Source organism: Notolabrus celidotus, chromosome 3 (assembly GCF_009762535.1).
Source record: "Notolabrus celidotus isolate fNotCel1 chromosome 3, fNotCel1.pri, whole genome shotgun sequence".
NCBI classification, from domain to species: domain Eukaryota; kingdom Metazoa; phylum Chordata; class Actinopteri; order Labriformes; family Labridae; genus Notolabrus; species Notolabrus celidotus.
This window is the reverse complement of record NC_048274.1, coordinates 34,396,103-34,421,392: the sequence shown is the minus strand read 5'-3', so window position 1 is coordinate 34,421,392 and position 25,290 is coordinate 34,396,103. Positions and strand designations below refer to the sequence as shown.

General features: G+C 40.4%; 2 protein-coding genes across 2 annotated transcripts; both read right to left on the bottom strand.

The window, feature by feature from the left end:
* Positions 1 to 5,792: 5,792 nt before the first annotated feature.
* On the bottom strand, positions 5,793 to 10,021 carry fgf4 (fibroblast growth factor 4). The gene is made up of 3 exons (XM_034680362.1): positions 9,601 to 10,021; positions 8,358 to 8,461; positions 5,793 to 5,969 (listed from the first exon to the last, which is right to left on the bottom strand). Exons 1-3 carry the CDS (start codon positions 10,019 to 10,021, stop codon positions 5,793 to 5,795), a joined length of 702 nt encoding a protein of 233 aa, XP_034536253.1.
* A 12,225-nt stretch (positions 10,022 to 22,246) lies between these two features.
* On the bottom strand, positions 22,247 to 24,993 carry fgf3 (fibroblast growth factor 3). The gene is made up of 3 exons (XM_034680234.1): positions 24,643 to 24,993; positions 23,879 to 23,982; positions 22,247 to 23,641 (listed from the first exon to the last, which is right to left on the bottom strand). The coding sequence occupies exons 1-3, from the start codon at positions 24,890 to 24,892 to the stop codon at positions 23,267 to 23,269; spliced, it is 729 nt and encodes a 242-aa protein (XP_034536125.1). The 5' UTR covers positions 24,893 to 24,993; the 3' UTR covers positions 22,247 to 23,266.
* Positions 24,994 to 25,290: the final 297 nt, after the last annotated feature.

Below are 25,290 nucleotides of genomic sequence, written 5' to 3'. Positions count from 1 at the left end.
GCAGAAAACTCATTGCATGTCCTCTTTTCAAGGTTTTATTTCAAGGTTAGCTAGTATTTTTGTTGATATTTTTTACTATAATGGGTAAAATGTACTATTTCTAGATAATTTAAAAAAAACAACATTCTGGAAGACATCTTACGACCGCCCATTTTTGTTTGGTGACCCAGGACGACCCCCACTTTGGGAAACCCTTCCCTACGGGAGATAAACCTGAAGAATAAAATTGTTTTTCTTAGTGTTTATTTCACAGAATGTGAGGAGTTTGCCTTTATAAAGCGATCTATACAGATTAAAGGACGTGAGGACTAGCAGCGTTTTCTGTGTGCTACAGGTTAATGTTGGCAGCAGTCACATGATGCAGAGATCTTATGCATGTGTGTGTGAGACTCTGATCCAGCGGCAAACCCTTATTGACTTGACTTTGCCAGATAAAGTCTTATTATTAGTGCCATGTTTTTGGTGTGGTTGGTGTAAAACAACATTTTCCATCAAATCATAAAAACACTCAAATAAATGTAGTATCACATATTCATATTTATTTTATTGAAAAACAATTCAGTGTCATAAAAGATCTCACAAAAATACAGAAAACACACAAACATCAGAATTTATTCCCCTTAAGTTAGCCATGTGCATAGCACATACAGTGAGACAATTCATTAGTCCCTGTATAAAACTACAGGACAATAAAATCATCAAAGTAAATTATATAAAGGTGTAATAAGACCACAGGACTCAGAGTAACAAACAGCATCAAATCCTCCCCTCACACAAAAGACCCTCTCTGAACACAGACATCCAGTCACAAAGATTTGACATGTATAAGACACCTCTTTTACAAAATATGACATTATTTTTCCTGCCTTTAAAGATACACTCACTGATCATCACTCAATACAACCACTAGACTCTCCAGTCTTCATTCCCTCTAATCGGTCATCTCACAAAAATGACAAAAAACTGTTACTCATTTTTGACTTGATGGATCAGCCACGTAAAAAGTGATTTGTTTCCTGTGTTTTTCTTTCTGTTTGCAGCCTGTTGTGCCCATGGAAGTAAAAAATGACATTTTAGTAGCTCCACCACAGCAACTCAGAGAAACAATGCTCCAGTGACTGGGCTGCTGTGACCTGTTTGGATGAAGAGATCCAAATTTAGAGAACATTACAAAAATACCTACATATCCCTTTAACAGTGGCATGGTGGAGGGGGTTATGTGGCATATTGGAATCAAAGAGTGTATCTGTGATCATTATACAGCAGAGTCACATGTTTAACAGTGACTGTCCTCCTGCAAGTGGATATGAACCACTGAAGGCCTCAGAGCAGACAGACTGCTGACTTTGACCCCCCTTGCGCTGACTGGGGCTGGATAACCAAATGAGCAGTCAGAGCAGAGGGCTGGTCCTGAGTCAGTGACATAGGGCAGAGAGGTTTTCAACTGTAAACACGATGCCCCGCCATGCAAAGCAGGGATACTAGAGAGCAGCGAGCACAGCTGTGAGCAGCAGACACTCCAGGTTACCTGCATGCATGGCTGCTGACCGGCTCAGACGATGGAGAGGAGATTAAAAAGAAGGCACTGCAACACAAGATATTACAGGACTTATTCTAACAATGTGTACAATGACACGTATGTCACAGCACAGGGCCTGCATAACTCACAGGAGTCTGAACATCCACGTCGGTTTGCACGAATCACAGCCTTAAGCCGCCACAGTTTGCATGATATTTGCTTGAGCTATTTGCAACTTAATACCTAGCGTGTGCATTCAGTGTGGCCGGCCTCGGTGCAAAGGCATCATTACTTGGACTGAAGGCACTCATGCTCAGCAGAGAAAACAGTACAATCCCTGACAGGAGGCACGATGTAAGATAGAGTTAGAGGAATGTTCAAACAGAGATTTATAACCTCTGCAATAAAAATCTGAAACTGAAAACAAACATCCAAAGAAAAAAAACTATCACAGGCTTAATGTGGTCACCTTTCTCTCACCGGAGCTTTAAGTTATTGATATTTGTTTTATATGAATGTCAGTGAATGAAACACCCTCAGGCCTTCACACAGAAACTTCCAGCCAGCTCTGTTGGTTTAAAACTGTCCTCCCCCCGTAAGGAATACCAGCACCTTCAGTTACTCAGAAGTTCTATTTACAAATATATAAAGAAAAATATAGGGTTACTGGCCCGAGCATATAGTACAGTCCAACAGCTGTCCGTAAATATTTCTCCCATGATTATCCTTTCTAAAAGTAAATCACTGGGTAAAGATAGCCGGAACGTGACAAGGCGCAACTAGGACAACATGGCCACCAGTACTAGGCTGCAGTCGACTGCAGACACTAGCAGACAGAATAGACGAACAGGGACACAACTGAAAGGAGACAAATAGAGGGACAGACAACAGAAAACACAGGGACATAAAACAGAGGGGAGACAAAGACGGAGACATAAGAAGGGAGGAGACATAAACAGGGACATCCGACAGAGAGGAGACAAACATAGGGACAAAAGACTTAGAGGAGACATAGAGGGACATAAGACAGAGAGGAGGCACACGCAGGTACATAAGACAGAGGAGACACACGCAGGGACATAAGACAGAGAGGAGACAAACACAGCGACATTAGACAGAGTCTGGGAAAACAAACTGAGTAACTAAATGTTAATTCTCCTGGAAGTGAAATCAGAGAATGTGGTTCAGTTAAATAGAGGAGGGAATTGGAAACTGGTCGTACCGGAAGTGCGCCAAAGTTTGTCTTCTCAACGATGTTTATTTGTGGGTTTATTTTATCCTGAGTGTGTTGTTGTTCATTACTGCTGGAGGAAGTGAGCAAAAGGGAAACACACTTAGAGAGTGACACTGATGGATAGCCGGAGAAATCCCTGAAAAACTGAAGGAAGAACAAGATCAAGATAGAAGCATCGCTACAGAAATAGTTCAACATGTTTGGAAATGTGTCATCCTTTCTGCCGGCAGTCAGATATTCAGAAACTGTATTTAGCGTACTTGCTTAACCTAAGACCAGAGACAGGAAAAAACTGCTGGCCTAGCCCAGTCCATCGCTCACTACTAACAAACAACCTTTTTCCTCTAACATCACTGATATCATGTCATCAAAAGATAAAAATGAGGAATCAGAATTATCACCCCCGGGATCTTTAGGTGAAATGACAGTCAATGTACATCACCTGGAGGGATGCTGCTATAGTTCACAGCTTCCCCAGCTATCAATCTTAACACTAAGCTAAGCTATTCTCCACATTTACTGGAAAGGTCCAATAAAACGGATCTTCTGTTACTTATGACTCGTTTCCACCAAGCGGTCTGGTATGGATCAGTACAGTTCGGTACGGGTCGGGTCGGTAACGCCTGATCCTGTTTGCGTTTCTACAGCCAACCGTGCCCTACTTGGTGGGCAGTGTAAGCTGGATGCCGATAGCCGCATCGGCGTGACGTCATGGCAGCGCGACAGTGTACTCCGCTAATAAATGCAACGAAGAAAAAAAACGCGTGGAAAGTCTGCACCTCCACGGTCGACCATGGAATGCAGTTTTTTGACGCCATTTTCCAAACAAAAAAAGTTACCTCCCTGAAGTCCACTGGAGATTTAAACATGGCAGGGTTATGTGTTGTTCGGTATTATCGCTGTCGCACGGGAAGTGATGATTCTTTGACCAATCAACGGACTGCAGTGTTTCTAGCTCCACCTTCTGGGGTCGGATTGGTATGTCTGGCACCCCAACAGAAGGGTACCAAAAAGTGGGACGGTACGGCTCAGTAACCTGTCCTGGTTTTAGTCAATTTATCAACTGATGCTAGCGCTAGCTGGGATAGCTTGGTGAATCTGTAATTAATGGTAACTGTGTGGGGATCCGAACTGGGGCTCCGAACAACAGACTTTAAACAAAAGTCTACTAATAAAAGAAGCAACAATTTCTACTGCTCTTTTTTTGTACAACAAAACAACACAACTTTAATCAGGGCACCATGGCTAATCGTTAGCTAGCACAGGTAGCCCTACCCTAAAGCTTTGGGATCTGTGTGACTATAAATGAAACCATCATTTACTAAATGAACATCATGCTGTATTGAGGACACTTGAAACTAGAGACTGATACCATAAACTCATTAGGAAAATGTTTACTGAGGGAATAAACCAGCTGAGGAGGAGGACCACTGTCTCACAACCTGCCATTAGGGAACTTGGAATGGATGCGACTTCTAATGGCACCAAACATTGTGCATCTTTTGCTCACTATCTGCTCCATCTCCAGGTATGAATCACAAGGCATATTGTGCTGATGGTACTTAAGCTCACACACACACACACACACACACACACACACAAAGTCACTCTGCTTTGCGCAGCTTGCTCTTGTTTTGGGTCTGATTATGGAGATGTACCATTATATCATCTCCATTCTGCACTCTCATCTTGATGGAGCTCAGATCTGTCCACACACAGAGGTGAGCTAGATGGGGAGAGGAAGTTGTTGCATGACAGGTGTGTAGCAGAATTCATAATTTCTAACAAAACTTCCTCTCTGGAGTGAGCTAGAGAGGGCAGATTGTCTCGATAAATACAATGTAATCCCAGACATGTGTAATGTCCCAGATCTCTACATGGGTGAAAGTATGCCCACATGTGCCAAGGTTGAATCAGATTACTAATTTAACCCCTTGTTATCATAATAATAGTAACCAAAGTAATATGTCAAAGTAGTAACAATGTAGTGATTTTTAGGTCATGTAGAGGTGAATTGTTGTTATGATTGCTGGAAAGTTTGAGCATGACATCTCTTGTAAATACTGTCGTGCAGTTACCAACAACTCTCAGCAGATGGTAAAAATGTTGCTCTATCTGTGTCAGGCTGTTGGTGCTGGTGTTTATGAATTTGACTTTTTTATAAGGCTGATTTGCACAAAATAGGCCTTCTTTTGCCCCAAATTAATGTCTATCAGATTGTTTCAATATGCGCAAACGACACAGGAGCACAAATCTTGGTAAATATCTATTCCACTGGCACAAACTACTCCACTCAGACCCAACAGGCAGGCCAATATCTTCCAATCCAGCAGTGAGCGGGCAATCAGAAATAACTAGACTTAAAGAATCCACAGTCAAGGCTATGTTTCTCTGTTACATTTCAGCCCTTTGACCTTGCCTTTAAACTCCCAAATTCCCTCCTTATATAATGTCAGAGAGGATGCCTCTCTATCTACAGTCTTATAGGTCTGACTGAGATGGATGGCAGAAAAGTTCAGAGTTCACCCCCCCTGGCAGAGCTATAAACAGACCAGAGGAGGTGGTGGGGGTTCTTTGACTCTCCCCCTCTCTCCAGCAGTAAGATGATACTGTTTCAATTAGGCTCCAGTGCCACACAAAGGAGTCGGCGTGTTGGCGTGTGGGGCAATAAGAGCGACGTTTGACACCGATTCTGTTTACAGAGCTGGACTCAAAATGGTTTTAAATATTTAAAAAAAAATCATAATGAAGACAAAATGTGGCTTGTGCACTGCATATTTTCCTTTCAGTGCAATACATCTAAAAAATTCAGCAGATAGCAGCAAAGTTTCTTTTAAATTAGAAAATAAAGACATAAATAATCATCTTTAACCCCCCATAATGCTCAGGGAAACAGCCCTTCCTAGAAAAAATACAAAAATGTTGTTAAACATAAATAAGAAATATAAATTCAAAGTATAAGATTTGATATGATACACATGCATAAAGCTTGGGGTGAAAGTGCATCATGATTTGAGGTGAAGTCTATTTTGTGATGCTTTAGATTCTTGGTAAGAAATGTGTCACTGTCATGGCTGGAGACACTCGGTTTCCTCTTTTAGTTTTGCCGTTCTTACTCAGGCCGATGTACATCTTCGGGTAGGCGGCTGACTCGTAGGCATTGTAGTTGTTGGCGAGGAGGTTCTCTCTGAACTTACACTCGTTGTTAAAGTGCAGCTGAAAGAGAGCAGATATAAAAGATATACAAATTATTACAAAATGCTGATTGTTCAACAGCAAAGACAAAACAAAGCAGTGGGGAATTTTCTATATTGTTCGCCATGATTACTATCACACAATTGCTTTATTTCTGACTGCAGGACCATTGTAGCAGCTGCTTCTGTCACAAAACTGAGACTGAGATTTTGAATGGTGTGAGTAAGGCAGGACTCAGGACACCAGGCTCTCAATGTGCTGTTTTCTTCAGTTAGTGGAGAATCTCTGATTTACACAATCAGCATGTGTTTGTACTCTTTAAAGGATCAGTCCGTGTTGTTCTTCTATTAACTCATGTTCAGGATTCATGATTTGTTGTAGGCTGCATTGGTGATTTGTAAATTCATCACTATGTATGCTTTTCCTCAACAACCTGTTTAAAACCGGCCGACAAGATTAAAACTACACAGACAGGTCTGTGAATAACTCAAGTAGGATTAAATCTCTGTTCAGACTTACAGCAGAGCCCTTCCCATCTCATTTTACATGCAGGTCTTGCAAGTAAAATGAGATGGGACTAAAGGATCACTTGTGTTTATTTACACTGGTAAAACACATCCTGCTTAAATGAATGTACATGAGACAACTAAACTTCATGTCTGTGTCTCCTGGTCTCTCTCAGCTGGGTTAATGTCCCCTCCTCCTCAATGAACTCTTCTGCTGCTTCCAGCTACTAGGGGCTGAGCAGTTTCCAGTTTGATGACCTGTTAGGATCAGTACCAGGATTTCTCTGAGGAACACCAACTGCCTGAGTTCTGTTTCAGCTGTGAAGCTTCTGTCCATCAATTGCCTCTGAAACTTTGTTTCACTGTGGTTGAAGTCTGTCTGACTACAGTGCTATGGAGCCAAAATAAACAAATGTTATTGTGATTTAATGACAAATAGATGTTACTGTGATTTAATGACAATAAACATAATGTTACTGTGATTTAATGACAATAAACAGATGTTACTGTGATTTAATGACAATAAACAGATGTATCTATGATTTAATGACAATAAACAGATGTTACTGTGATTTAATTACAGTTAACATAATGTTGCTGTGATTTAATGTCAAATAGATGTCACTGTGATTTAATGACAATAAACAGATGTATCTATGATTTAATGACAATAAACAGATGTTACTGTGATTTAATGACAATAAACATAATGTTACTGTGATTTAATGACAATAAACAGATGTTACTGTGATTTAATTACAGTTAACATAATGTTACTGTGATTTAATGACAATAAACATAATGTTACTGTGATTTAATGACAATAAATAGATGTTACTGTGATTTAACGACAATAAATAGATGTTACTGTGATTTAATGACTATTAACATCTTTTTGTGATTTCATGACAATAAACAGATGTTTCTATGATTTAATGACAGTAAACACATGTTACCATCATTTAATGACAATAAACAGATGTTTCTGTGATTTAATCACGTCTTGTGAGCATTCGCCTGATGCATGGTGTAGATTTTTGTGTATTGACGTGTTCCAATGAATTTGATTGAAAGCACTGAGAAGAAAAATCACTTTCTCTTTGGTTATAAAACTCCCAAAACTATTGGAATCAACTTTTAATATCTACAGAGGGAGCATCCACAGTGTGGGCCATGTTACACACGGTCACGTTTCTACAGTAGCCCAGGACAGCTTAAACAAGCACTGAAGCTGTTCTCCATGAGTCACGGCCACTGAACAGTCAAACATCTGTAGGCCTGTCACAACAACCTGAGCATCAATCTGACTCACAAGATGTAGGCAGTATGCATAAGAATAACGCTGCACAGACAGTAACCCTTTTCATATTACGAGTTAAAGGCATGATGTTAGACTGAGCCTGCATTAGAAATAGCTCACAGCAATAAGGACACTCCTGTCTTTAAAAGGACAAGACTAACTGCCACAATGCTAACCAGAGGCTTCTACACTAACAATGTGACATCAGACTGTCTACTTCTTATTTACAGTGTTGTTGTTTCTTTCAGTTTGATTACACATCATTAGGTGGTGCTCAAGTCTGGGTTTAATGGCACTTATTGTTACAACAAGTCTAAAGAGCTGGAAAGATAAGACTAAAGCTTGAGGGCTAAACATATATTTACCTTCATCTTATTTTAAAATGGAAATCCTCTTCTTGCTGTTGTTCAAAATGCATATATATCTTTATTCTTAGCTTTTGTTCATTCATAGCGTGACTTCCTGGCATTAAAAGCATAACCTATTAGACATATGTGGGAAATATTTGGGATTCTTTTTTATTTTGTGAAGACTGAAACTCTATGATGCTCTTTATCAAACTTGAGTGTGTGTTTGGCATTTGTGTGCAGAATGTACACTCACAGATCCATACAGCTTCCCCCTCCGATTCATAGCCACAAAGAATCCGCTGCGGATGCCCAGCAGAGTCACCACACCCCTCTCCACTGGAGAGATCTGCAGCAGACCTGCAGAGAGACGAAACACACTTACATACAAACTGAGGATGATGGAGGAAAATCAACAACACACACACTTAGGAAAGATCAGAGAAAAACTACACACAGAGGCACACACACACACACACACACACACACACACACACACACACACACACACACACACACACACACACACACACACTCAAAAAGTGATGTTGAGACTGTTGAGATGGAGGAATTGTAAACCTGCATACACACTCTGCTCAGGTACCCTGCGCTTCCTTGGGTTCATCAAGGTGTGGCACTAAGCAGGACTGATCTCACTGTCATCAAACTGTTTGTACCAGTAATGTTTCCAGTTGAACCCAGACTCAGTCCAAACTGGGGCTTACTAAGAAAACAAGATCCTCTGGAGATACAAAAAAAACCCCAGAGAAGTAAACATGCTTGGAGTCCAAGTCTAATAAGGGTAAAATAAGTTCAGTCTTAAGTGTGTAAAATGTCCCAAGTGGGCTGAGGGCTAATTACAGTTAAGAGTTTTTTCTGCTGTAATTTTATAAACGTTTTTACAAGACTTTTTCAATCCCTCACTGATATTTACTGTAAAGTGTTCTTGAACATAGTCCAAAGAAGCACAGACTCAAATGAAACACACTTTAGGTTTCTTTCACAAAGAAACAGGAGTTCTGTCAGATCTCTACATGTGGTGGATAAATGTCTGTAACTCTTCTCTGTGACTTTGTCCTTCTATCCGGGGTTAATGTGTCTTTCAGGACGACTCTGTCCTAACTTTAGGAGCTGTCTGAGTCACAGCGGGCTCTGGTTACGCACCAGCCCTGATCTGCTCAGCGGCACTCCGGCAGAAAGAGCTCCAGATGTTGGTATTATGACAGGGATAGGTATCAATCCATGTCTCGCAGAGGGTGAAGGACAGGTGTTGCTCAGGCGTCAGGGGCTAAAAACACGCTCTCTGTAGCTGTTTGAGGTTCGAGAGATGATTTGAAGGATTGTTTTTTACTTTAAAGTCGGACAATCATCTTTTTCTCAACTTTTTGGTGACCGTAGCTATAATATTCTGTAAAAAGCTGAGAGATGTTCTACCTTTAGAAGTTTTGAAACAAATGACCAGCTTTGTTCCTTATATATTAATAAGTGAAACAACTCACTGTGACGGTTTTCGTTGTGAACTCCCGTTATTCTCCCATCCGGTAACACCTGGATATGGAAGCCGATGCCCACATTACAATAGAGTCTCCGCAGACGTTTGATGCCCAGCAGGTAGTCGCTGTCCCGGTTGGTCTCCTCGCGCTTCTCCCCAGGGATCCGCGCCAGGGAGCGCGAGTACAGGGCCTCCCAGCGCTCCGCCGTCCCGTTTAGACCCGGGGCGCATCCCGCCAGCCCGACCACTAACCCCAACACCAGGACCGTCCTCAGGGCCGCCAGAGAGCCCATCCCGGGTCTGGCTCTGAGAGCAGCCTCCCGGCGTTTGTCTTTCCACTGAAGAGAGAGTAAGACGAAGAAGACGCAGCGGCTCATTCCCAGACCGACCGGCGCACTGCTGAGCGCAGGAGAGACATGGATCTGCATGCACGCGCTGCAGCCATGCCGCTATATTTATACCTGCAGACGCATTACATCACACACACGCACACACTTTCACATTCAGCAGCGCTGATGGGGGCTTTATTCAAACCAAATAATAGCGCTCTTATCATACAGAAAATACACGAATAAAAGAGTTATTCTAATAAAGAACTTCTTTGTGTGCGGCTCCACTATCAGCAGCAGAATATCATAATTTATGTATGGGAGGATGTAAAATAGGAAACGGACTGTGGTGTCGAGACAGGAGACAGTTCTATAAATGAACAATAACAGGAAAAAACACGGGTCCAATCGACGCGATGAAAAAAAAGCCCTAACTTAAGAGCGCTCCGGGGGAAATCATGTCCTTATACAACACAATGGACAGACTAAATAGAGAGTCTGCAGGCTGATAAGTAGGCTGTCATTGTGGACCAGCACTACACAGTTCATACACCCCTCAACTGAGCAGTGTGTGTGAAATTATTTTTAGATTTTCGTGTAAAGGAAGAGTTCACCTATTTCTTGAAAAGTCTGAAAACTAAAGTTGAATCCTGATACCCTGATCCACTCTGTGATGCCTGTTTTATTCCATCAAACACGTGAAGACGGAATAGCATGTGATCATCTCAAAGGGACATACCTTAAGATACATAGATACATTAATTATGTGGACGTTATACATGTAGGAGAGACTGGGTTGGCCGTCACACTCTGATTCAGACATTCACTGCTCATCGTCGACTAATGCAAATCAGACCTATATTTTAGTGTGACAGCTTATTGAACGCCATGTTTTTGTTACACCAATCAGGGCTGGTGAAAACCCTAGTTAACAGTGGGGTTCAAGTTATGATAATTTATTTTGCTACTAAAACGTGTAACTTTTTTTCAACTTGAAACACCAAAGAAAGTTTAAATGAACAATGAAACCATCTTTATAAAATGTCCATGCTCTTCGTGTTTGTCTAAATGTCAATCATTATCATGAGTCTTAATTATTCCACATTTTAAAATGCTACATGAGCTCAGTGAACATTTTCCTTCTAAAACATTGTAAACAAAAACAAAAACTATTGAAAACTGCTAGAGTTGTTTGCTTGGACAAGATTTCACCAGGAACATTCAGACATTAACACACATTCACATCACATTCAAGTCACATCTGAAATATTCTATGGCCGAAAATGATTGACTACAGGGAATCACAGAAATAACATTTCAGGCTCATTTATCACTGTTAGCCAATACACTTGTTCAGTGCTGCAATACAACTAGTTATGAGTTAACTAAGTCATAATCTACTGGAAAGCTAAAATTAAAAAGCTTCAGGTAGCATTTAATGATGCATTTAGAATCATTCTCAAATTACCAAGATTGACGAGTAAGTTTTACGTTTGTTCTAATATCATCATTAGGTTATGTGCAGTGCTGAGAAATTGTATGAATAAATGTATGTGTCAGTCAAGATGGATAAGATACATGATTCATAAATAAATCATAATGGAGCTCACTCAACCCACATTGGAAACATTGGAACAAAAATCTTTTTATTATTATTATTTATTTGTACTTTTTTTCCCCACTTCCCACAAATGAAAGTGTACTTGAGCTATACATCTTAAATGCCTGTGCATATGCAGTCTTAATTTTCCTTTTACTGTGCTGAATGTTAAAAACTGCACTCTTTACCATCCTGAACATGTTCTTGAACATCACAGCCATAATTTACTTTGAAAAGTATTCTCACAATAATCTTGTCTGCCCTCCTTTCACCCCTAAAACAGACAATTTATATTAAAAAAAAAATACAATAAAATATGTTGTAATACATTGATGATGCAACTGCATTTAAGGTGGTTAGAGACTGATTGAAATCCAGTTTGTAGTCAGGGGGTGTCAAGCATTCTTACCTGGGGTGGCTGAACAAGGGCACTGAGTTTTATACATTCAAACCTTATTTCTTCTTGTTTTCCCACAAATATCAAAGTTGAAACCCCAGACAGTGCTCACTGTGAGTATTAACAGTGATTATTGTTTTATGGTTAAATCAATGTAAAGTTTCCACCTGTTATTATCAATGGTACATTTAAAGGAATTGTGAGACAGCCAACCCCAGCTTTGCTACACCTAGCTGTCACACATCTTAAACTATGAAGTTTATCAAGATCTACATATTCTTTAAACTCCGACTGTTTTGATTCAAGAAGTGTTTGTATTGTATTGCAATAAAAATAAAGTCAATCTGACAAATGACAAAAATGTCAATGTTCTATCTTTTTTTGGAACAAAATCCAAGATAATAGCAAGCATGACATTAAATCAATATTTGATATAACGTGATAACACAGCACCCTCTAGACCCAGTTGCCCAGTCTCCCTAACTTTTTTGTCTTTCATGACCTGCATGTGTTTTTTGTTTATTCTTTAAGTCACCATGTGGAAGATGACACATATATTTAACACCCAAAAGGAAATAGGTTTTCTGATGATATTTGTGATATTTCTTTTAATTCATCTTATCTGATTTATCTTTTCAGCATAAGAAATATTTGCCAACTGTTTTATTTTCAAGGATTGTGTTGATGGTATTTTAATTAGCAAACACCAGCTCTGGACTTTTGTACTCCAACATCAAAGTAAGTAGCTGTTTATCTGTCAAATAAATGACATCTTTCTGTTTTAAAGACAGAAGTCTGTGAAACAACAGCTCGAGGTTTCATGATTTAGTGTTGGATACCTTTGATGTGTGATCCCTGACAGTCTTTTGGATGCACTGGTGCGTTTCTCTGCCTTTGCATTGAAATAAACCAAACAGCTCTCCCTCCCTTTGTTTCATCATTTCTGTCCTTCTGAGTCCTCATCCAGAGCTAACATTTAGCCCCCGCACTGACTGTCTCTTTATTCCTGTGGGTCGGGGTCCTGAAGGTCGCCCCTCTCTTTGATCTCTGGGGTGGCTCCATCCTGCTTCTCATCGACCACGCATGACACGTTTTCTCACGTTCACATTCGGCTGATCCTCAATGTACGCCTACATTGTTTCTTTGTGCACTGAAAATGGCTCCATGAATGAACGCTAACAGATCCAAGAGAAAAAGGAATGGTGTGGAAGGCCCCTTCAGCTGATGACCACAATCATGACCCAGTCTGGACCCTCAGGTGACCTGCTGTCAATCAAACTTTCAAGACAAGTGATTCATGTAACAGTCATCGCCCTTCAGGATCACTGATGGCAGCTGTATGATACAAATACTGTTGTATGGATGGATGACAGGCAGAGTGAGAGGACAGGATGGACAAACAAGAGGGACTTTGATTCCTCTGATAAAAAAAGAGTTTATTCAGGCCCGCCACAAAAACATAAAATCTCTGCAGACAACAAAGAGGTCATCAGTCATAACATAACGAGCTCTCATCACAGCCTTCTGAACAAACATGCAGGCCTTCTTTTTGAAGGAAGACACACAGCAATCCTCACTGCTGATTCCCCACACCTGTTCCTCACAAATTCAGAATACAGCTTAAGATCCTCATATTAACATATAAAACAATCCATCATCAAGCACCCTCATATATCTCCGAACCTGCTCCACCCCAACATCCCCAGTAGACCCATCAGATCCTCAGATTAGGTCTGCTTGCTGTGCCTCATGTGAGGCTAAAAACTAAAGGTGACAGTGCCTTTGAGCATGTGGCTCCATCTCTTTGGAACAATCTTCCGCCCCAAGTGTGCTGTGCTGTCTCCACTGAGAATTTGAAAAAGCACCTTAAGACACACTTGTTTGTCATGGCTTTTGACTATCTTAGGTAATTTGTTGTTATTTTGTCTGCCTGCATTATTGTCTTATTTATTGCACATTGTATTTGTCTTGCCGATATTGAAGCTCTGTGAAGCACTTTGTGACTAAGGTGCTGTACTAAATAAAGTTTACTTACTTACTTACTTATACTTGTTGCCCACTGAATGGACCAATCAGAGATCAGCTCTATAAGGGCCTTGACTCAGGTGGACTCAAGACTCAAACATAATCTAACTGAAATAGTTTTCAAAGCTTACATTTTTCAGAGGTCCAGTTAAAGCATACTTGTTGTTTAGAGGGTAAATGATGTAAACCTTCATCTAAACAAGAAGATAAATGTAGTTCAGTATAAAAATCTCAACTAACACAAGCCTTTCAAGTGAAAAGTCAATGGGGGTAACTCCTTAACAATGATTGACGATGAAGAGAACGTGGCACCTTCCTCTCACCTGTCTCCATCAAACCTTCAGGTACATCTTTTCTTTGATCACCTTGGGGTGTTTTAAGGTTTTATCCGATGGGTCAGCTGAGGAGAGACAGAAGAGTTTGGGGAGACATGCTGCAAATTGTTTCCTTTAACATATCTAATGAATATCAATCAGGAGTCCATCAGAGCTGAAGAGCCCTCAAACCACCATGACTGATACATCCAGAGGACTACTGACCCCTCTGCCTACTGGACTCATGGAAACCAGATGAACTGGGTCAGTACAGGGTCTCTGGTTTAACCCCGCTCCTCCCTCTGCTCTTATTATCACTTTGAAAATCAGATTCTGCTGACATGTTTCCTCCTGTCAGTTATGTCCGGCTTTATTTTTTGTTTATGCTCGGCTGAAGTCATTGTGGTTTTGGGTTTCATGTATGCGATGAATTATGCTGAGGGAAAGAGGTTTTAGATTTCACTGGACGACAGCTGCAATTCAGAGCTGAGAACGTCTCAACATTCAACACCAGCAATCATCTACTGCTCTTTATTCATTATTTCACAGCATACTCTAACACTGCAGCGAGACTGAATGATAACATATTTTTAATCTAAGTCATATAAACAAGTATGTTCGTTGATTGTAACAAACAACAGCACCCTCCCTCTCCTTTTGTCTTTTACCTATCAATTCTTCACCTGAAACCAACGATATAAGCAGAAAGAACTCCTCCAGCATGCACAAAGAGCTATTCTGAGTTTTGTTATTTATCAACCTTGGTCTTGTTAAGACATATTTGGGGGTCTCTAAAAGGTACAGTTTTGAAATTCCTTCATTGGGTTGCTTCAGCAGAGAAACACATTGTGACAGACCAATTAATCCTTCTACAATGGGACAAATGATTCTTATTTGGAGAAACACGCTGCAGTTTCAGAAACTATTCAAATTCATAAACACATGAAGAAGTCCAGAGCAAATGCAGCAACAAAAACATGCTGCAAATATACAAACAGTGCAAATCCAGAAACACAGCCACAGATAACGCATGCTAAAGAAAAACATGGTCAATAGAGACATGGCATCAGCATTGTAGGGAGCGCTCAAAACATTTTATTATTGACAGTACATAGTGAGGAAGACGAGGCAGGAAATTATAATGACCTTAATGACAAAACACAGGAGTGGAATCGGAATGGAGTGTCTGTGAGAGCCGGGCCTCACAAACAGGGATGTGCATACATCAGTTAGGGGTGCGCATGCTTTTTGGCAACAGAAGTACAGTGGAGTACGATAGTCTGTCAAGCTATGCAAAGGGGTAACACCTTAAAACCACAATTGTTACTGTAACAAGCTCACTTTGACGAACGTTAAATGACTTCAAGCTCCTTGTGAAATCAGTGCGTGGATAGAAGACACCAGCAAGTAGACAGATATTCAGTTGACAGACATTTTTAGTGGAAAAACTCCATGGTTATGATGACATTATCTATGGACATGTACAGACCGTCAAATATCAAGACATAAAAAACTTGTGTCTTAAAATTAAAGACTGCAAAGTCTGAGACCTGGGTCATAGAACGCTGCTAAGTCTGAGACCTGGGTCATGATAAAGGAGCCAGAACACTCAGTCCAGACAGCAAACTGCACTGAAAAATATCAGGTAATGACTCTGTTTGTGGATTGCTAGCTAGCAGAGTAATTTATTTGGCATTATAGTTTTAATGTGAACATGAAATCTGCTTCTGTCAACCGTAGTAAAAACTTTTACTTATCACTGACCTCCCCATATTGAGACGTGAATATATTACTGCTGTGATATGGTCATAAGCAGCGCTTAAACTAACTTTTTTGGTAACTACTCATGGTGAAAACTGGGCTCAGAGTTTCTGCAGTTAATTTATTTATTTGCAATCAAACCTGGGTGAACTGAGTTTGGATACAGAAAACATTTAACAGCTCCCAGCCACAGACATTGCCAGTGTTCCAGTGTAAATTGTGACCCTCTTAACTGGTAAATGTCAGCTGAATGTTCCTCTCACAAATGGCTTTAGCTTTTCATTAAATGCTGCTTTCAAATGGAACTCATGAAGTTGTGAAGTCGTGTGAATGAGTGGCTGTAATCAAACACAGTAATCAAACGCTACTGCAGACCAGCTCCTCTATCATGAATCTGTTCAGCTCTCAGCCTGGATGCTGGTTGTCCTACCTGCTGCTGATGGTGTTGCGTGTCAGTGTCATGTTCTGTGTATCCAAACAGAGGAACAGCCATGTTTCCTCTGATAGTGTTGGCACAGATCAGCTGGATGCAGGCCAGACATACAGCTGTCACTGAGCTGCTGCCATACTGCACTCACACCGGCTGTACCAGGATGAATTCATCCACATTATGTAATCATTGTTAGGAAAAATGTGCAGCTTAAAGAGCAGAAGTTAAAAATGACTTTGCGGGTCTTTGACAACTTATCATCATTTTCCTCTCTTTCCAGGTCATCAAAACCCTGATCAGAATAAAATAATAATTTGATGATATATGGATAGATTATTATACAACATCAAATGTATCAAAAACAACTTTGAGAGAAAAATTAATCATTTATAAATTGATCAAATGAGGCAGGACATTGAATTCTCCTTAATTTAGTTAATCATACCTGACTAATTAAAAAATAAGTTATTTAACATGTAGGTGGAATATTTATTTGTGTGATCAACATTTTTCCCAAACATATAAATCAAGAATTCATCACAGAAGTCTGTGTTTTTCTTGAATATAAGTTTCCTGCCATGAATGAAGCAGGGACACCAGATACCAACCCTTACCCTGCTCTCCGTCTGATGTTTAAGTTGTAGAAAATCTATTCTTTTCTTTCTGTTATTAATAAAACTAAAATCAGTCTTTCAGAGGAAAGTAGAAGTCTTTTTTTTGCCTGCTGTTGTGTCAGTAATCTCTGACAGGTTTGTTTGTTCCTGTCTCCTCTGACCTGCAGAGAGCTCGGAGCAGCTCTGCACAGTCTTCACATCAGATCCTCCAGCGTGTGGAGACACACGGCTTTCTGCCTTTAGGGGGCAGCACCTCCAAGAGAACTCTGCTGTGCTGCGGGTACCACCTTCAGCTCAGAGGCCATGTTTGAAACAAGTCTGCTGTTATCATTTCATACATCAAAGTTTTACAAGAACTCCAGCTGTGTAGTATGAAGAGTGTGTGAAGAAAAACATTTCTGAAGCTTCTTTTTGTTTAATTGTGACTGTAAAACAGCAAATACTCAAACTGTCATCAGTTTTGTCTTATAAAGAATAACTGTGTTGAAAAAGAACTAAAAAAAAAACACACAAACAAACAAACAGTTCTCAAAGTTTGAACATACAAGCAGCATGGGCTACAGGGAGTTAAGATATGAAATAATCACTCTGTGTTTGAGATGATTTAGGCAGATTTCTTGTACTAAGCAAAGATTCAACATGATGGTGATGGTGACGATGGTGATGGTGATGATGATGATGATGATGATGATGATTATTAGGATAATGGTGGTTATGGTGAAAATGATGATGTGACTATGATGGTGACATTGGATATTGGATAATGCTGATGATGGTGATGATGATGATCTCATGATAATGCTGATGATGACAATAGATGCTGACGAGGATACTCATCTTGCACTGGTAATAGTGATAATGATGATAATGGTTATGATAATGATAATGACAATAATGATGATAACTATACAGTTGACCAAGATAATCATGTTGATAAAACAATGGTGATGACATTATGAAAACGATGATAATAATTATGGTGTTGATGATGATTATGATGATGTAATGATTACAATGATGATGATGGCTATACTCTACAAAATTAGTCTGACATTGCACTCCACCTCTGGGACTTTCTTCATCCTCCTCATAAGCTTCCTTGCTGTAGCTTTTCTGTTGTGACTGCTCATCCACCTCAATGAGTTCTAGCTCCTCCATGTCATCAGTGATCATCACATCATCCCTGGGAGGGAGCAATCTTTCCAGATGGAACATGAGATGTTCTGGGAGCCAATATTTCTCTGGGAATTCCACCTGGAACTTGATGATCAGCTGTCCCTTTTCATAAGGCTCCTTGTAAACCGGCATGCCCTCACTCTGAACACATTTGATGTCACCATGCTTGATTACTTCACCTGGTGATGAGTTGATGATGAGCGCTCTGTCGTCTAATGTTAAAACATGTATAATGGTGATGTAGGTGATGATGATAAACCTGATATAAATACTGGTAATGGTGATGAAGATGAATATATTAATGATGATAATGATGATAATTGTGATGGTGATGATGTTTATTCAGATAATTATAAAGATAAATAATGATAATTCCAATGACTAGGATTAAAATGATGATGAGGATGATATCATGATTATGGTGAAAATGATGATGGCGGCTTTGATGACAATTTAATGATGATAAAGACCCTTATGATGGTGATGATGATGATGATGATGATGGTGATTGTGATGACGATGATGATGGTGATGATGATGCTGATGATGCTGATAATGATGATTGTGAAGATCATGACACTGGTACTGGTGAAAATGATGATGTGATTATGATGGTGACATTGTGATTCAATATGATGATGATAATGATCATAATGATGGTGACGAAGATGATCATCTTTTCACCGTTTGTATAAAAGTTTTAATGGATTATATTTAAGGGTAGTAGTGGAGGAACTAGTCAGCTTCAAGTGTTTACAAAACTTTTGAAATAACTGAATTTGAAGCTTTAAAGAAAAGTGAATCTTCCAGCTCCTTCTTTTCTTGTTTTTACACATTAGTGATCAATTTAAATCGTTCATTGATAAGGGACAAACTGCTGACTCTGTCAACCTTGTTAGTTACTAGTAGGTATAGAAACTGGATAATTTGTATTCAGTGATCGATATAAACCTTCTAACCTCATTATAAACTGTTCATTTTAAAAGTCTCTATTTGAACTCTTTTAGACTCTTCAGGCTTCAGGAAAAGTGTGCACATTAAGTCTTGGCTCACTGAAGTTTCCCTCTAGGAATGATTGAGCTGTTATGTAACTCATGCCATGATGCTCTCTGAGGAGTCCTTATCGCTGCTCCCATCAGTCCAGAGAATCAAGAGGATGAATGTTGAGATAATTGTAGTTTTCAGGACAGGACAGGACAATCAACAATAGGAAGGTGTGATAAAAATATCTTTACGAGGACATTCAGGACTCAAACTTTTCTAAATAAGAGCACCAGAGAAGCTGTGTGAAGTTCTGCATTCCTGTTGAGTAATCTAAGAGTTGGAGGTGTTACACTGAGTGTGACACAGTTTCTGCTTTCAGCAGGGCTGGCCTTGTTTATCCACTCTGCGCTTTGGTCGGTGTTTCAAAAAAGAGCCCAAAAGTCTCAGGCGGCATCGCTTCCCAGGCCCCCCTTGGGAGGAGCTTTTGTCCGGGGCCAGGAAACCTCCCCAGCCCGCAGGTATAGAATGACACACCTTTCAATGCAGAGACCTATAGATGTGAGCAAGGCGAGGAACACCTGAACGTCCAGAGGAGTCCAAACGCTGCTCTGATGAATTTTACATTCACACTCCTCTTTGTAGTTTGTACTCAGCTGTGTAGCTGCGACAGGTGGGACACTTAACAAATGAGCTGAAGGGGGGGAGGTACAAGTCTAAATGCACCCCCATCCCTCAATTAGTTATAAACCTAGCTAACCTGGTGTATCGTTCACACCTGTATACCTGTAAAAAAAAAAGGGTCCAATAGGTTTCCCTCTCTATTGAACTGAACCTGTTTGCTTCCAAATGTTATATAACTGGATCATTTACCATGTGATGATTCATAGAGCTGTCACAACTAAAAGTTCATTCAGATTATTAGAGACAAAGAAACAATGGACACATTTCATCTCCAGAAATTTTAGTGACAAAGAAATAATTAAAATGTTCAACTTTAGAACAAGTGAAAAATCATGCTGCTAGCAGGTATTTACAAGGTTTTTTAAGCTGTGGGAATAATGTGTCTGCCTTGGTATGTTATAAAATACAAAGACTAATGTTGCTGTTTGATAAAACTATGACAGTCTCAGTTATATACTTATTTTAAATAAGGGGAGGAACCTGACAAGGATTTAGAGCACGCTGAAGAAACAACCATTTCTAAATTGAATGAATGATACCTTTTAATGTTAAAGACAACAGGATGAGATTTTTCAGAATACACTTTTTATACATGTACAAAAAAGTAAGCGGTATCGCTTTTTCTACAGGGGGGTCCATAGTCAACACGAACTAAAGGTTTCTCCCAGGAGCTTTAAATGGTTCAAAGTGTTGTCCAGACATGTGTCCTCTGTAGTGGATACTACAGCAGGAAAAAATTAGAAAAATAAACTTTTTCAATCAGGAAACTTTTTGTCAGAAAATGTTCCACATCGTGATCTTTTGTTTTGAGTGCCGCCATGATTACTGTTGTAAAATTGTGTCAATAATAACACACACAAATGTGACTGACCATGTTCCACAACTGCCTGACCTGAAGTAGAAGTTTTCTCTTTCAGTGAACTCCTGCGTTTAAATGACAGGACTCTTACGTGGATTATGACCTCCACATGCATGCTCAGTATGCACCTCATAAGGTTGTAGTCTCAAAATTCCAGTCTTCAGAGGATTTTTCATTTCTTGGAGTGTCTTTAAATGTTTAGTTACTCAAACCTGAACAAACTATGCTGAAGGGTAATTTGGTCCATACATAATACTGATTGACACAAGTGTTGGCATTGACTCTTGAATAATAATATATAAATTGTTTTTAATCTCAAATTATTTTGAGTGAGCTTGGTGCAGAATTTGTTTGCTTTGAAGAGCTTTATGAAGGAATAAAATATATATATTTTCCTTATTATCTCATTACATGGTACATTTTAAATGCCTCACATCCCTAGAAGCAGAACAACCTGAAGGTTATGAAAATGTTGTGTTCATATGATTTTGATGACAATAATGTAATCACTTCTGCCTATATGTTATCTCAATTCAAATGTATTCTAATGAAACATCATATTTTTTAAACCTCCCAATTGAAGGAAACGCTGAATGTTCTAGCTTTAAAGTTTTGCTCGTACAGATTAAAAACAGGATTATTCACACTACATTTCTCCAGCAGCTCTCAGCAAGTCTTTTTTCATCAAATGTATATCTGAAGTCATACACAACAGCTTCCTTATTTAACATAAAGTGTGAGCAGTTATTAGGAACATATGTTCATAATGGAAAATGCATGAAAGATATATTTTAATAACAAAAAAGCACAGATATGTTGCTAATGTTCTGCTTATGTGCAGCTAGCTCATGGCAAATGTTCATATCTTGTTTTTAGTGTTTCCTTTGTGATTCCTACAAATGAGCTTGAAAGGTTTGACATGTTAGAAATGTTTTCCTTTGTTTCAACAGCGTTGTTCATGATGAGATCAAAAGACATGTGACACACACATACCTAACTGTATCTCTCTGCTAAACCACAAGCTGTTCCTTTTCTTTCACAGAGAATAGAAACCTCGTCTGAAAAAATCAAAGACAAGTCAGGTTTGCTTTCGGGTCAGTACCTTTGTGTTTTATGTTGGAGCCAGCTGGTGAGTGAAAACAAACAGAAGCATCAGTAAAATACAGAAATAATCTTTTCAATAACTTACAACACAGGCACCAAATAAATATTCATATCATTAGTAAAATATACAAAGTACATCTTTGAGTTTACAGACAGTAGACGATCACAGTGTCCCTTTGCTTCTCAGATGTTTTCAGACCGAAAGAAAAGTTCATTTTTTACCCACCATGTTTGGATCATTTGTGTTGTTGAACACGTGAAACTCCCTCCTGTCTGTGTTCATGTCATCACCTGGACTCGCTCTCAGTTGGGTTAATCTCCCCTCCTCCTCCTCCTCCTCCTCCTCCTCCTCCTCCTCCTCCTCCTCCTCCTCCATGAACTGTGACTGGAAAACTTTCCTTTTACTTCCAGCTACTTGAGGCAGAGCAGTGTCCAGTTTGATGACCTCTTAGCTAGGGTCAGTTTCTGGATTTCTCTGATGGAGATCAGAGATCTGTTTCATTTGTGGAGCTCCTGTCCATCTGTCTCCACTGAGTCTCAGTATCACTGTATCTAACAAGTCAAACTAAAGTCTGCCGAGAGCTGTCTGACTACATGAAGTCAAAATAAACAGATGTTACTGCCTTTTAATGACAATAAACATGCTGAAAGTATGCAGAAATAACTACATTTATTGCTGCAAACTTTTAAAATCTGTGTTTTTTGATTGGAGATAGGATTGACCTTTTCTGATGCAACATCAGAACATCTGGATAATCGCAATACTGGTAAGCTTTTGCAACCCAGCACCATAGAACTTAACTGCTAGAGTTTTTTTTCACTTTTAATTTGCACAATAAATGTTGACTGTTTGTGTCTTTGATTGGAGTGTTTATATCATTAGCAGTGTACTAAAATGAGCTTTTTCATGGTCTGGAAACACCTTCAATGTGAATCAGACAAAAAAGTGCTTCGCTGTGTAAAGTCCTCTCTTTCTTCGCTGTCAGCACTTCAACATCAAAGATATTATATAGTTTGTCATGTCAGCTTTGGACAAACTAAAGCTTCACTGTACATGCATAGTGCATACTGTATTTACAATAATCAGTTTTTGCTTCGTGTAGCCCAGAACTTTTTACAAAGAAGTTTCCGACATGAGTACATGTTTACAAGACAGTAGCATTTTGTGGACATCAAGTTGATAGATTATACAGCTCTGTGTGTATGTCTGTGTGTAGTCATGTGTGTATGTGTGTGTTTGTGGCATTGTCCTTCATCCTCTAAGTTTAGTTTTCTCTGAGCATCAACAGTAAAACATGATCCACTAATCCAGAAGGATCCAAACAGTTTGCGTCACGTTGCAGTGGGCTACGGTCCAATCTAGGTAGAGGCCAATGTTTAAGGTCCTCTATGAAACTGTCTAGTCGTCTCCACCCCGCCGGCCTTTCCTGGCCCGATGTCGGCGTCTACGGCGGTCTCTGTGGTTGCCATGGTGATGAGTGTGGTGTTGCGTGCTCTGACTCTCTCTCAGCCGCCTCACCATCTCGTGGTCCTTGTTGCCCAGAACGCGGGGCAGGAACAGTGAGGCCTTGTCCGTGCTGCGGGTCTTGTAGCCTCGCCTTGGCCTCCCTTTGCCGTTGATGGAGACATACCACTGACGCTTGGCGCTGGCTCGCCGCTTGCTGCCACCCCCTGGTGGAAGAGGCTGCTCAGTGGAGTGGTGGCGTGATGCATATGTGTTGTAGCCCAACTCGTGGATCCGCTCCACAAACTCACACTCTCTGTTGAACACTTCCTGGAGGAGAAGAAGAAACAGTGAGCCGCATGTTTTCGATCCTCAGAGCTTCTGTCTGTTTCTACATTCCCATTTTAACGGCTAACACTCCTGTCACCACCTCACACCAGACCTGCACCAAAATATCACCAGGTGACCAGTCAGTCTCTGAAGCTGACACCTCTGGGTGGGTGGGTGTCATACATGGAGCGGTGGAGTGTGTGATACATAAGATGAAGAAGAGAAATGTGAACTCACCGAGGCATACAGCCGCCCTTTATCATTCATGGCCAGATATCTGCCCGAGAACAGTCCCTTTATGGCCACAACACCCACATCCACTGCTGTGATCTCCATGATGCCTGTTACACAAAAAACAGAAAGAGTAAGAAAACGTTTAACATGATATATTTTCTTCTACTGATTTAATATATTAACTTTTAAACGCAGAAATTAACTAGGGAAAATGTTACTGTATGCATATACAAACTTTGCTCTCATTAAGAAAATTAATTGAATTTCCGATTGTGTTTGCTGCCTCGCGCCCCCATTCAGCGTGTTTATTGGCTGTTTTAATCAGTGCTTGATTAGTCAATGGCCTATTGAGCGCTGAAGAGCCTCTAATGCTCTTTGATTAGATAAATACATCCGTTAGGACAGCGCCTTTGTCCTACCGGGATGTTAATACTTCCAGTAGAGATTAACCTGCATGTCAGCGCGCGCGCGCGCACGCACACACGCACGCACACTCACACTCACACACACACACACATACACACGAGTAACAGACAGTGAAACTGATCGAGTAATCACTTATTGACATCATTAAAACAAACAAACTTAATATTCAAATGAAGTAATTAGGCTTCCTGCTCAATTCGATATATTTTATAGTAGCCTATAAAATATCTTCCATGTTTCTATTCACCGTAATTGTATTTTAAAAAATGTTCCACAACATTTTTTTTTCTCACTCTAACGTCAGTGGGGATTTCTGTGCGTAAAAGCGCGTGAGTACTCACTAAACGGGTTATTTTCCTCCAATGATCCGTCGATTTTTCCGTTCTGGTGGATCTGTAAATGATATTTGGTGGCACAGTAAAGTTTCCTGCGTCTCGGTGCTCCTCCGAGGTGCTCGTACACTCCTCCGCGGCCCCCGGCGTCCCTCCGCTGCCGGGGGTCGCAAGGCGCCTTGCCCGGGGGGCAGCGGGCCTGGGGACTAACGGGATCCGACAGGCTCAGCAGAAACACCAGCAGAGGAATCATCAGCATTGTGGCATGGCCGGAGAGCGACGAATGTGGATAAAAAACGAGGAACTCCTGCCCGCGGGTCCCATTAAAAAGTCGGGGCCACAAAGCTCCAGAGCCCCAGCCTCAAGCACATCCGAGACAGCCGCCCCCGAGAGAGCTGGATGTGCTCCTCGCCTCCACTGCTGCTGCTGCCTGAAATCCCTCCAGCGGGTCTGACTGAGAGCCCGAGCTCAGACTGAGCGCACATATAAAAGAGGCTTGTGGCGACAATAGGCTGAACTCCGACCAATTGATACAAAGGAAAGGGGGCGGCAAACGGTATCAGACCTGTGAAGTGAGAGACTGCAGCGTGGATAAAATTACACAGTGGCTGAGCGCGGAACAGCTCTGAAATCTCCTGAAAGAGCAATTAGACATCC

Excerpts from the sequence above, each read along its gene's own strand:
- fgf3 (XM_034680234.1), bottom strand. The coding sequence starts at position 24,892 with ATGCTGATGATTCCTCTGCTGGTGTTTCTGCTGAGCCTGTCGGATCCC. Across the intron at positions 23,983-24,642 it reads GGAGGAAAATAACCCGTTTA|GCATCATGGAGATCACAGCA; the intron begins GTGAGTACTCAC and ends TTTGTGTAACAG. Across the intron at positions 23,642-23,878 it reads AAGGGCGGCTGTATGCCTCG|GAAGTGTTCAACAGAGAGTG; the intron begins GTGAGTTCACAT and ends CTTCTCCTCCAG.
- fgf4 (XM_034680362.1), bottom strand. The coding sequence starts at position 10,021 with ATGCAGATCCATGTCTCTCCTGCGCTCAGCAGTGCGCCGGTCGGTCTG. Across the intron at positions 8,462-9,600 it reads TCACAACGAAAACCGTCACA|GTCTGCTGCAGATCTCTCCA; the intron begins GTGAGTTGTTTC and ends GTCTCTCTGCAG. Across the intron at positions 5,970-8,357 it reads GGGGGAAGCTGTATGGATCT|CTGCACTTTAACAACGAGTG; the intron begins GTGAGTGTACAT and ends GCTCTCTTTCAG.